This window comes from Phyllostomus discolor, chromosome 1 (genome assembly GCF_004126475.2).
Source record: "Phyllostomus discolor isolate MPI-MPIP mPhyDis1 chromosome 1, mPhyDis1.pri.v3, whole genome shotgun sequence".
In the NCBI taxonomy this organism is placed as follows: Eukaryota; Metazoa; Chordata; class Mammalia; order Chiroptera; family Phyllostomidae; genus Phyllostomus; species Phyllostomus discolor.
In genome coordinates, this window is record NC_040903.2 from 7,180,608 (window position 1) to 7,194,277 (window position 13,670).

The 13,670-nt window shown below is 38.0% G+C and overlaps 1 protein-coding gene across 1 annotated transcript in view; it reads left to right on the plus strand.

Moving 5' to 3' along the window:
- The window catches only part of CPEB2 (cytoplasmic polyadenylation element binding protein 2), a 60,434-nt gene that overhangs the window by 5,587 nt on the left and 41,177 nt on the right, over positions 1-13,670 (plus strand). The window contains 2 exon segments of the mRNA XM_036018841.1: positions 5-94; positions 7,155-7,245. Of these exon segments, the coding sequence (XP_035874734.1) occupies positions 5-94; positions 7,155-7,245 (181 nt within the window).

Consider the following 13,670-nt stretch of genomic DNA (forward strand, 5'->3'; position numbering starts at 1 on the left):
GAAGGTGAGATCTAGTTTGCAGTTGCCAGCTTGGGGCTCAGATTCACTCCAAGATAGTTGGTGCACTGCAGCCGGAACATCCAGAATAGACCAGGTAGGCTGCACAGTGTGTATTTTTCAGGATTTTGGCTAGGAGTTCAGTATTTATATTATGAGGAGGATTTCTTACCTATTTTCCAGTGATACCTATTTCAGCATATATCAGAAAGCATGAAAGTAATTTATTTTTATGGGATCAATTGACATAAATTATTTAATATAAGTAATTATTTATATTGCTTCATTTTTATATTTAAAGGTAATTTATAATCATTTTAGATTTTCAAAGCATAATAAATTTGTTTTTGGGAAAAGGAATTATATATACCCAAGAGCACCTGGCTTTAAACATCTAAACATAGGACAGATTTTTATGTCCTTCCAGAATTATTTGCAGTTAGATACAAAATCATACATTTACCTAACCTCCAAGTTTGCATTTCATCAATGTGTTATGGAATTTTTTTAGTAAATTTTTTCGTGAAATCTGCTACATGGGTTTTGAGATACGTTTCTTAAAAAGTCCTATCTTACTTTAGCAGTTTCAACTGGATAAAAAAACTTTATGATACAGTATTTTTCTAAATTTTGTTACTTCCTTATATACTGTCTTTTTCCAAATAATCATTTTCCTAGGGAAAACCCCTGAGTTAGAAAGCTGGAATCAGTCTTAATCAAATTCCTCTCAAGCATTTTGTGGCTACAAAATGCAAAAACCCAGTCCTTACATATGAAAGTTCTTTTCTACAGAACCCAAGTTTGAATGAGCACAGAGGTGACATTATGGGGTCCACCGAATGGAGCTATGTTATCTTTAGCTAGAGCTCTCCCTCAGGTAATTTACCATCGTGAGCCTATTTTACAAAAATTGTATAAATAGATTCATAATACCTTTGTAAATAGTATTCTAATCTGCAGGGTTAGCAGTAACTTCAATAATCAACCATTAGCTCTTGTTTTAGGCAAGTCCTACCTATTTACCAAAGTAGTCCTGTCAGGATCTCCACTTAGAAACACGTGGGTATCTTATGTAATTTGTAATTTATTGTCTTGTTAATGGAAGTTAGCTATCCATCTGTTTCTACTCTGTTTTTCACCCTGCTTCTGTTAAGCCCTATGAGTGTCATTTTTACGGTGGCATTTTTATGTCATTCAGGTTGACCATATAAATGCCTAGGTAATGACATGTTGGAAGAGAAAAATTATAATTATTTTGAAGGTGGTAAGGGGTCTACTTTTAGAGACAAGGCAAATACATAAGAGACAGAGATATCTCCGCAGAAGAGGAAATACAAATTACCCGCCATAGAGAGGGTCCGTGGGTTGAGGGGGCCATGTGTTGAGAAATCAGGTTGTGGAGATGGTGTCAGTTGGTGAAATGCTCGAGAGCTGAGGTGATAAGGAACGGGGAGTCAGCAGATTGGGCTCTGCGGAGGGGCCTCTGGGGCTGCCCCAGGGGAGGGGGGGCCTCGGAGCCTCCCCCTTACCCTTCCTTCAAGGCCACTCTCCTTTACCTGTTTTTATAAGCGAGGGTTTTCAGTAAATTCATTTTGTTGATTAAAGTTTTTTTTTCTTTTGTAAATTGCTGAGATATTGGCATTCCCTGTGGATTCTTTTAATTTTTTTTTTTTAAGATTTTATTTATTTATTTTTAGGGAGGGAAGGGAGGTAGATAGAGATAGAGAGCTAGAGAGAGAGAGAGAGAGAGACACATCAATGTGCGGTTGCTGGGAGTTATGGCCTGCAACCCAGGAATGTACCCTGGCTGGGAATCGAACCTGGGACACTTTGGTTCCCAGCCCGCGCTCAATCCACTGAGCTATGCCAGCCAGGGGATTCTTTTAATTTTAAAAAAAGTTATTGTTCAAGTTCAGTTGTCTGCATCCCCCCTGCCCCCATCCCCACCTCCCACCCTCAGTCCTGCACCCCTTTTGCTTTGTCCATGTGTCCTTCATACGTGTTCCTGAGGACTCTTCCTGCCCTCCCCTTATCCCCCTCCCCCCTTTCCTCTGGATACTGTTAGTTTGTTCTTCATTTCAGTGTCTCTGCTTATATTTTGCTTGCTTGCTTTTTTTGTTGACCATGGACTCTTGAGCAAGAGGTGTGATGTGATAAGTTGAAGACTGATGAAAAAAGTAAGATGGTGACAGTGAACTAAGCTACAAGGAGAGGTTGTTTGAAACCTGAATCATCTTCCACTTCCTCTCATAATTCTTGACATTGTATCACAGTTTCTGGGCCTCCATCTGTTTGGTTCATAGTTTCATTGTACAAGGAGGGCCTTGAACTAGGTCATGTAAGGGCCTTTTTAGCTCTTACACTTTCTGTGATCTCTTTTGGCCATTTTTTTCCTCCCTCCTTTCTGCTCTCTGCCCCCTAGTACCCACCCCTACCCCTGATTTTTAGAATCCAAGGGTCTTGGTTTACTGGGGGGAAGAGATGGATATTGATCCCAAGCAGTGGGGGTGTATGACCTCTCACCTGGTCTTGAAAACATTGTTGTCTTTCCTTTGAGTACCCCAATGGTACTTACACAAAATTTGTTTTCTGTTTCTCCATAAAAGGTTAAGGTATTTGACGTTGAGGTTCTTAAAAATACAGCAGCAGCTACAAATTGCAGCTGGTATCTTAACCTGTTGGGTAGCTCCTCACTATTTGACAAAGTTAAAATTATAGAAAATACCTAGGCACGTGAATGTCTGGAGAGATTATTTTTATCTCTGATTGTTTTGTGTCATATACAATATTTTAATATTAATAAATTTTAGTTAAATACATTACTTTAAAACATTTAAGTTTTCATTTCCTTTAGTCTCAAATTGATTAGGTCTAAAAATACTAAATTCTAGAACTGAAGTCTTAATTCTTATTGTTGTACTTCAGGCCTTACCTATAATTGAATTCAGTAAATGGGAAAGGAAGAATTTTATAGGTTGGTTTTATTTCAGCTGTATGTAAAACTTTGAGGGCTGGCATGTTCTTATTTTAAATAGTTCATTTTTTATGGAAAAGGTTCAACCTTAAAACTTAAAAAAAAAACAAATTTTATGCACATTTTTACTTTAAAGTGAATATTAGATATCTTTCTTAACATCTTTAAGGCTAAGAATTACTTTAAAACTCTATTAGGTAGTTACCCTTGCAAGAAATCACATTCAAAAATGTGAATTCTAAATTACCTTAAAACTGAATTTCCCACCCTAACTATTATGGCTCCATGGGTCAGGCGTCATCTCAAAAACCGAAATGTCACCAGTTTGATTCCCTGCGGGCACATACCTGAATTGGCAGCCAGGCCCCTGGTTGGGGGCGTGCAAAGAGCAACCAATTGGTGTTTCTCTCCTTCTCTCCCTTCCTTCCCCTCCGTCTAAAATAAATAAATAAAATATTTTTTAAAAATAGAATAAAATTGAATTTCTCTTTATGTTTCATATCTTGTGTTCAGTCTTTTAATTGTACTTAATATATTCTTAAACCAATATTTCCTACTTGTCTGTCCATTTTCTTTAACTCTTGTGGGCACTAGCATACCGTAGGCCATTTGGGTCCTTTAAAATTAAATTTTAAAAAAGTCAGAATCACTGTTACGCACTTTGTTGAGAATCAGAATACTAAAGGACATTTAAGAAGTGAATGTTTATTATATATGTGGCCGTGTGCTAATTACCCTTGAGATATATGAGGGGGAACGCTATTCTTGACCATTGAAAAGGCGACAGCCCAGTGGGGTGAAGAGGGGGGGTAGCTGCCGTGGGACAACTCGAGAGTTTGAGCGAGTACGAGCCTGAGCACGAGTTGTGTGGGAAGGCCGAGGACACAGCGTGAGCTGCTCATTCCGTGCCGCGCAGCCTCAGTGCGTGGTCAGGAGTGGATAACCAGTATTCAGATTCAGGACTTACTCACATAACTCTGCTTTTTAATTTTAAAACTGGGGAACTGCCTGGCTGGCATAGCTCAGTGGATTGAGTGCAGGCTGAGAACCAAAGTGTCTCAGGTTCAATTCCCAGCCAGGGTACATTCCTGGGTTGCAGGCCATGACCCCCAGCAACCGCACATTGATGTTTCTCTCTTTCTCCCTCCCTTCCCTCTCTAAAAATAAATAAATTAAATCTTAAGAAAAAATAAATCTGTATAAAAAAATAAAACTGGGGAACTAAACACAAAAATACGATGAAAGCTGATCTTTCTACTTAGGCAGGGGAATACATGCGCAAGCACCTGGTAGATCTTTTAATATGAGGATGTAGGATTTTTCTGTAATCTTCTCTGGGAGAGCACTTCGTTGTCAAGAGGGGAGGGTTCTGCTTGACCACTTCCCGCTTTCACAGTAGAGCAGGGTTTTGAGTATATCCAAGTAAAAATACGACATCCCATAAACAGTTCCCTTTTAATTAAATTGGAATTTCTCTTGTGCTAATTGGAATATCATTGACTTCCTTAGTTCTTTTCCAGTGTGTATAGTCTTTTCTTAGGCCATCCTTTCTAAGATTAGGATTTCTTTGTGGTTTTGGTGTTTTCCAGTTTTCTAGGACTTCTGTCACTTCTGTAAGTCTTTGTGGCAAATGTCTCGGTTTGCAAAAACACAATAAATATTAGAATATAAGATGTTACAGTTTTTCCACTGATGCATTCTAATTTTTGCCTGTTCATTGTTGTAGGATGCTGTAATTTCTGTTTCTCAAAGTCCATTTAGTTGATTTTTTGCCAGGTAGTTTTTATATTTAAATAGATTGGAGTAAACTTCATAGAGATTCTTATGTGAAATATCTTGGCCATTTTCAAATAGTCATATAAATGTAAGTTAGATTGCTATGATTTTCCATTTATGCTAATCAGTATTGGTGTGTTCGTGTTACTTTAAAATGGTTTCAGGATTCCAGTTTAGTTTTTAAACCAGTGTCAGTTTGCGTGAACACAAATTTGTCTAATAATTGTATTTCAGAAGGATGCATGAGTGTTTTATAATCACATTAGTTTCTGTTTGAAATTTTTTTTAGAAGTCATTACCTTGATTCCCCACATTTTATTTGATGAAATTATCTGTATTTTTGAACATGTAACTGTAGGTCTCATTAAATTCAAACAGCAAGTTTGGGATGTCATGAGCTCTTTGCTCAAGTGTATTTTGTGTTTGGTGCTTTAAAACTCATGTGGGATGCAGTAATGAGTAACAAAGTAAAACTAAGCGAATAATTTTTAAATAGCTTTGCTATGTGCTAAAGTAGGACTTTGTTTCATGATGAAAAGACGTGTCTGAGAAGGAAAATAAGGGATTTTATAAGTAGGCCTCTCTTTCAGCTAAAGCAATAATACTGTACATACAACATTTTTTTGTAATGTAACAGTTGTCAGAGCTGATGGTGTAGTGGTCACAGATACAACCTATTGAATCAGACTCTGCAGATGGGTCCCAGCAATCTGTGTGTCTAACGAGCCTTCCAGATGATTCTGAAGCATGCTCACGTTTGAGAACCTCTGTTTTTGCTCAGTGCTTCTCTGGGCCTCCCTCACCAGTCAAGGTCACTGGTCTAGTGAACTTGTGTCACTAATGGGTATGTTTTACCTGAGGAGTCCAGGTTAAAATACAGAGTCAAACTACGGCTAATCAGTGATGATGTTGGAATAAGAGCCTCTCATGTCGCATTGTTTACATCATTCAGTGTTACTTTTCACAGTTAAATTCCTTGGCAGCAGCTTGTTTAATCTACAATACTGATTCCGGCCCCCCTAGCTTTAAAAAGCTCACAACCCCAATTTAAACATCAAAGTAGAGTAAATAAATCAACATCTTCTCAGGAAAGCTTGTGTTTTTCTTCAGCTTTCTAAAAGACTGGTTCTGAATCTTCTCTGGATTGTAGAGCCCTTTGGAAAACTGACGAAACCCATAAACCTTTCTTCAGAAGAAAATGATGTATATATTCACATGCAAGATGTTGCGTATAGTCTCAGAGGTTGCATGATCCTTCTCGAAGCTCATGGACCCTAGTTAAGAAGTGCCAAGTTCTGATTTCTGTGGAGGCCTTTTTCCCCACTTTTATGATTCTTTTTTTTTTTTTGCCACGTTAATCATTTTTTGAGATTTAAAAATGGCCTGCCTCGCCCACATATTCCTGCACTTGCACAAGCATGCACACACACACACACACACACACAAATATGGGTGGGGGTTAGTGCTGACATATTCTGATAAAAATCTCCCTGGTGATTTGGAAGGCATGGGCCAGAGCTTGCTGTGGTAGTTCCCCATATGCATCTGTTCACATGAATTGACTGCACGTTGAACAGAATGCTGTATGAAATTCATGAACGTTAAAGAATGTACTAGGCAAGTTGAGAGATTTAACATGAAGCAAACAAGGCTTCTAATGGCACAAAAGATTTTGTTTTGAGATTTGATGAGGTAGGAAACTTCATAAAATGAGGTTGCTTTTGCTCCCCCACCTACTTTTTTTGCAAAGGGGATGGATGGGAAGAAGGTTAGAAATGCAGAGACCAATATGTGAGGACTTCAGAGAGCAAGACTTGACTATAAATATTCTGGTGTTAGCCTTTGTTTTGATATTGGTATGTGATTAGCCTTTCTGATATTTGATTTTTTACTGTATAATATGTTTACATACTCATTATTGTAAAAAATTCCGACTAAGTCAAATAACATACAATGTTTGATAGATGTTTAAGGTATGGTGCAATTGAATTAAGTCCTTTCCCTAAAAACATTCTTTTCAAGTGCCAGTCTTCCTAGATCTATGAGAAAAGTTTAGAAGTTAAATAACAACTAAAAATGCTTTCTGCATGTATCACATTTCGGAAATCTTTATAAGCTGAGAATAATAGCAATAGAAATTGTTTTACTGTATTGTATTAGTACTGTCAATGAAATAAGATTGCTTTTGATATGTGATTTTGGAAATTTATTAAATGTATTCTTCACTATGAGAGGCTGTAGTTTACAAGATCCTTAGTTATTGGTATTGTCTTGGGATGCAAACTTACTAGTAATATTAATCAGATGTTATATTTTGTGTAAGAAGATTAATGTAGTGTATTTATCATTACTTTTTGAAAAAAATTGCATAGATTATTTTGAGTCTTTTTCTTTTCTTCTCTTTTAGGATCGAAGTAGAATGTATGACAGTTTGAATATGCACTCTTTGGAAAATTCCCTTATTGACATTATGAGAGCAGAACATGATCCTCTTAAGGGTAGGTGACTTTTAAAAATATCCTTATCATCCACCAGTTTGTCTGCTGATCTTGCCATTTTTATATGAAAGAAACTCAGAGCTTGAGTAGCACCTGTGCCACCTGTAAAATTCTGTTACGACTGTTAATGAGAACCTTCATCTTGGTGAAATGTCATACTTTTTCCTTGTAGCCTGTTTCGCTTTATGCTGATTTATACAGAGAGAAATGTAAACCCACCTCTCTGGGCTTGTTTTTGAAGAAAGAGTCACTTTTCAGAGACACTCTGCAGTTTACATCAAAGAATGGTTGTAAAAGTGTGTAGTATAGTCATTTTTCTGAAATTCTACCAAGTACTTAATTATTTAAATTTCTTAAGAGTACTTTCATTCACAGTTTGCAGTGATTCCAACCTAGAATTGGCCTCCGTTAACTTCCTTTCTTATTTTTCTTCTGCTTCATATCATAAGAGTTTTGAAAGGCGATATTTATAGTAGCTTCTCTGAGATAGAAAACATCTCTTCAGAAAGTTGGGGCAAATTAGGAAAAAGAATCAGCCCCACTGATCTTACAGTATCAGCTTTATTATAAACTAACTGTGTCTGAAGAAATTTTATTAACTTTCTTTTTGTATTTGTCTTTAATAATTAGATTTCTTTTAAAATATATTTCATTGCCTTTTTCATTAGTGGTAAAGATCTAGCAAACTGTGAGACTGAGTGATGAGAAGTATTAGTTATCTATTGCTGCGTAATAAAGTGTTCCAAAACTTACAAGCACAAAACAACAACAAGCATTCATTACCTCATGCAGTTTCTGTGAGTCAGGAATTCAGCGGCAGCTTAACTGGTTGGTTTGGCTCATTGAATCAAAACCATGAGTTACTTTGTAAACTTTCTGTGTTTTTAATTCTTTCAAGACGAGTAAGAATGCCCTTACAAACTTGAACCTAAAAGCCCTAGAACTTCAATGTTGGCAACGAGTGGGTGGCTCAGGGCTGACTTGGCAGCCCCGATCAGATATGTAAACATATTTGTGTTGTGTCTGGATTTGGCTTGTAAAGGAGTTTCTGGTTTTTCTAATTTCTTTATTTGTAAGGAGCTTGAGAGGCTCAAGGTATCATTAGTGATTATTGACAACATGTGGCAATGGTAATTCTCATAAACCAATGAAGATAGTTATCATACTTTGTTTTGTGTGGATATTTTTTTTGCTTCTAACCAGAATCTAGGCTATTTTTTTAAATGTTTGTATAGCACTGGGGTCTTGTTCTTTTTTACTGTTATGTTGACAGTTCCAGTAGCATTTGTCTTGGATCCACTTTTTAAGAATAAAATCCAGTAGCTTCTGATTATGAAGAATTTCTATTTCCTTCACTATCCAGAAAGAAAACTCTTTGAAATTTTTAATACAAAATAAAGCCAATGTTAACTATGAGCAATGGATAATGAAAAGTTTTCCGTTGTTGTTTCTCCCAATCTTCTTTATGAAGGCCTTTTGAAGATGTTCAGAGAAAACATTCTCTGTTGTGCTATTAATTATCTGAGCCTTTCTTTTTCTCTAGCCTGTGTTATAATAAAAGTGGGGGGAAACCTATTTTTCAAACAAAGATGTTGAAAAAGAAAATGGGAGCAGCACAAGGCTAAGAGGAATTTAATAGTAAAAAAAAAAATCAAGCAAATTCCAAATTCTTTTATTAGAAAAATTATCTTTGGCCATGAGAAGGGAAAAAAACATGCTCACCGCCACCCTTCGAGATCACAGTGAGAAATCTGTTTCTATCTGGAGCATTTTATGTTCCACACTTACTATGGCGGGGAGTAAAAAGGAAAAAAGCATTTGAGAAACCTTCTGTACGGAAAACAAAGAAATAAGACTGGTACTTCTGCAAGTCATTTCATACTATCTTGACACACGGGTGCTGCCACTTGAAGTTTTTTCTTGCTTTTCTCACTAGCACAGAGTCTATGAGCTTCTGGTATCATAATTTATGTCCTCCCCACACTCACATATTTCATATTTTTTTTTTTTGGTGGGAGGGTACTGGACCTTAGTAGAATTTGCTAAAGCAAGGTTGTGACAAATGGAAGAAACCAGTTTCTAACTTTGTTTTGTTTTCCCTTCTTCTCATTCCTGGTCTTCAGGACAGTACTTTTCCTCTACCCTGTCTCTTCTGTCCCCTCTGTTAATCCCATTCAGAAAGTTCCGTCTTCTGTTTGATACAAGGAAATTCTTTTTTCCAAAAAAATAGGATGAATCTTATTTTATCCTTTTATAGTGTTTTCAAATAACCAGATGTTACTTTGTCTCCCTTATGGGATTTAGTAAAAAAAAAAAAAAAGAAAGAAAGAGAAAAAAAAAGAAGGGAGTGGTAGTGTAAAATATTTTTAATGAATTACTTGTTTCCCTTTATATTGATGGTGAAAGTTTCTTGAAAAAATGTCTTTGTGAACTTGAGTGATGAGAGCTATTGGTATTTATTACTGCATAACAAATTATCCCTAAATTTAGCAGCTTCAAACAAGAATAGACATTCATCTCACACAACTTCTGCGGGTTAGCATTCAGGAGCAGCTCGCTGGTTGGTTCTGGCCGAAGATCTCGAGATGCTGGCTGAGGCTGCTGCAGGGTTGACTCAGGGTGGCGGATCCCCTTCCAGGATGACTCACTCCTGGGGCTGTTGGCAGCGGAGCTCAGCTAATCACCATATGGCCGTCCCACCGGACCGCTGGAGTGCCCTCCTCATGAGGTTGCCCGACTCCCCCACGCAGAATGGGAAAGCTCCAGGGGAATGCCCGGGTGCCTCTGTGGCCCAGCTGTAGAAGTCTCACACCAGCCCGCCCGCTGTCTGCGTCAGCCCTGCTCAACTGGGGAAGGCGCTGCTGCCCAGGAGATGGGAAGGCTGGGCAGCAGAGCTCCGTGGAGGCCCCCGTGGAGGCTGGCTCCCTCAGAGGTGGCGGGCAGAAAGCTGGAAAGTGGTATTCAGGTCTACTTTCCTGAAGGAAACAAGGGAAACTGCTCAAGGTCAGCGTCAGTGTCAGCAGAAAGGATAGCAATCAAGCAGATCTCTGGAATCCAAAGAACGTCAGTGGCAGATTGCTGGCCTGGCCGAAACCTGGCTGTACCAACAGAAGGCCCCTCCCGTCCCCACTTGAGCCTGACACACTTTTCACTGCAGCTTGTTTCCGTCTTCCCCACTCCAGTGTCTTTTACAGGTCATGCGGGACCTCCGTCGTTTAATGTTCAGGTCTTTACGGGTTAGCACACAGGTGGGGAGGGTCTTGTGTGGTTGGGCCTCTGTAGGTGTGAAGTGATGGTGGCCAAAGAGGGGACTCTGAGTGCACTTGATTCCACGGAGTGAGTGCGCCTGTTGGGTGCCCGCCGGCGCCCAGGACGCTGGTGCAGACAGTGTGGGAAACAGATACAGTCTCTGTGCCCTTGGAACGTGTAGCCTGCTGGGGAAGGGGGGAGCTTATAGTTAAATATGCATAATATACTAATATAACATAACATAATGTAATACATTAATATCAGATATAAACATACACACATATAATGTAAGGTATCCATATAATATACATACAACTTCAGAGTGTCATAAATACTATGGAGGGAGGATTTTAAGGTGCTTAAGACGGTAGTAAGTGGGGAGAAGGGGGTACCTGATTTACCTGTGGAATAAACAAAGCTGAGGCCTGAAACCGTACGCAGCACAAGGATGAAAAAATATTGGGGAGAAAGCGTTAACTGGACCAAGTTTCCCGCTGGAGGAACTGAAAGCAGGCTAGTGCTGGCACAGCTCCCTCAGAGGAAGGAGCCGGATGCTGGTTGGGTGCAGCACCGCTCAGCCCGCCCTGCCCCTGCGGAGTGGGTGCCGTCCTTTGCCCTGGTCGTGAGCCCTAACCCACTGCTTTATGCTCTCCCTAGCATGAGGGGCGCTGCCCAGTCTGTTTTGTGTACTCTGCAGGGGTTTCTCACCGTTAAATCCCATTTTTCTAATGACTGTTTTGATTCTCGGCAAACACTTTCCCTTTCAAAGAAACAAATGGTTAAAATAAATCACGCTTTGCCAAGTGCACTTTTGTGATTCTGCCATAGTGTTTTGCATACCTATATGAAATAATCTGAGATCTTTTTATGTATGTATGTGGGGGTCAATTCATTCTACTTTAAACAAAAGAACAAGACAGTGATTATTGTTAAGCTCTTTTCTCTCCCTGCCTCAGCAGTTTGCGAAAAGGTCTTACTGTGTAAGCGTTTTTACCAAAATTGCTTACCCCTGGCCCAAAGTATAAGGGAAAACAAAAAATTTTAATTTCAGCTCATAAATGTTGATGTGAGCATTGTAGGAAGAAATGCCGTTGTTGGGAGGATCTGTCTCAGCGGTCACAGTGCCATTACCAGTGTTGCCTGAACAATTAAAGGGAGTTTGGGAAGAGGATTTTAGAGCATGGTTTTATGCCAGAGGTACTAGGTTGTGGTAGTGCCTCTTCCCTTCTACTTTTCTTTTTTCTCTTGTTCTCTTCACCTGAACGTAACCTAAAATTGAAGTGCAAAGTCCTAAATGAACCTGTATGAATTTATGAAAGTTTCTGATGTGAGAGTTTACGTTTTAGGTCTACAAATTCCGTAGGAGGACAGAGGTTCTCAAATTTTGAGAGCATGCTTATCATGCAGGTTTCAGGGCCCCTTTCCTAGAGATTGTGCATTGTATGTTGTTGGAGAAACTCTAGTGTAGGAGAACAAAACCAAAGAGATCCATGAAAAAAAAAGTAATAGTTGTGGGGCATTTGTTCAAATACAGTGAAGTGCAGAATAAAACTCAAACACGTAATGGACGTACCAAAAGCAGTTACGTAGCACTCCTCTTGCTCTGCCCTCCCTTCTCTCTCTGACAGAGGGGGACTGCATTGCTCAGAACTCGTTTTACTTTTTAGTCTCTTGTGTTTCCCAGAGTCAGAGCTTTCACAAGTGCCCCCCAAGAAGTATGGATGAACACCACGTGTATTAGAATACCTACAAAAAAAAAATTAGGGAGAAATTGCTGTGTGTGTATAAAATGATTTCTTTTACTTTTAAAGGAGTAGAATTTATATATTATTTTCCCTTTAGTTCATCGGCCTTTTTTCGTGTAGATCGCTGGCCTTTGATAAGAAGAAAAAATCATTATTAACTTTGGAATAAATTATATGGATGTAGAAGCCATATACATTTTATTAACTGTATTCTAACTTTAATAAATGATCACTGTTGTGATATACCTGTTAGCTTAATATTTTACTGTCTGACTTGTCAGACTTTAGTTTATCTTAAGAAAAGTACAATTTATAAGAGTTTAACAATTCTGTCACCAGTGAGACTGTCTGGAGAGTAAAAAGGATATTATGAAAATGTGGTTGGAAAAGTTCTTGTTTTCAAAAACATTTAAAATATGGTATTATGGATAGTGACTTTTAAGTTTTACTGACTTTTATTTCTTTTTAAGTAATTGTCTTAATATTAAATTTGAAACCATAGTTATTTCTTCCAAGCTTTGTTGAATATTTAACTAAACAATTTGAGTTACAACAGACTGCAGTTTTAAAAACTGAAACAGGCAGAAATCACAATAGATTTTCTTCAACTCTTATTTATTTAGTTAGAACTTAAATGTGTTTATTAAAACCCTATTATTTGCCTCAAAGTATTTTTCTTAGGACTTTGAATATGGGCTTACAGCTTACTCATTTTTTTTTACAGATGTCCCCATTTACCCCCCTCCTTTGCCCACCTGCACCCAGCCTCCACCCCCCTGGCTTATAACTTATTTTTAAGTTGAAAATAAAACAATAAGAATGATATTTTTATATAGAGCTTGAAGTGATAAAGACAAGTACATGGGATAATTAGGCCTATGAATTTTAGCTGTTTATAGTATTTGAAGAGTATCCGAGAGTCTCTAACGAAGATTTTATTCCTCCAGAATATAGGACTTTATTTTTTTAATTTTCAAAAAATGTTTGTTTTTTAAATATTTTATTTATTTATTTTTAGAGAGCAAGGGAAGGAGAAAGAGTGGGAGAGAAATATCAATGTGTAGTTGCCTCTCACACACCCCATCCTGGGGACCTGGCCTGCAACCTGGGCATGTGCCCTGACTGGGAATCAGACCAGTGACCCTTTGGTTAGCAGGTAGATACTCAATCCACAGAGTCACACCAGCCAGGGCAAAAAAAAATGTTTGTTTTCTTATTACAAAAAGTAGTATATATTCATTAAATGAAATTTGAAAAAAAGAAGAAGAAAAGTTTTAAAATTATTAATAATTCCACCGTTCCACAAGGTAAAATAACTATGGTTGACATTTTAGTGTATGATCTTTCTAATGTTTTTTTTTTTTCAAAAAACATTAATATAAGATTAAGTTATTGGCAATATTCAAATCTTTACCTTCCCTCCAACTTGAT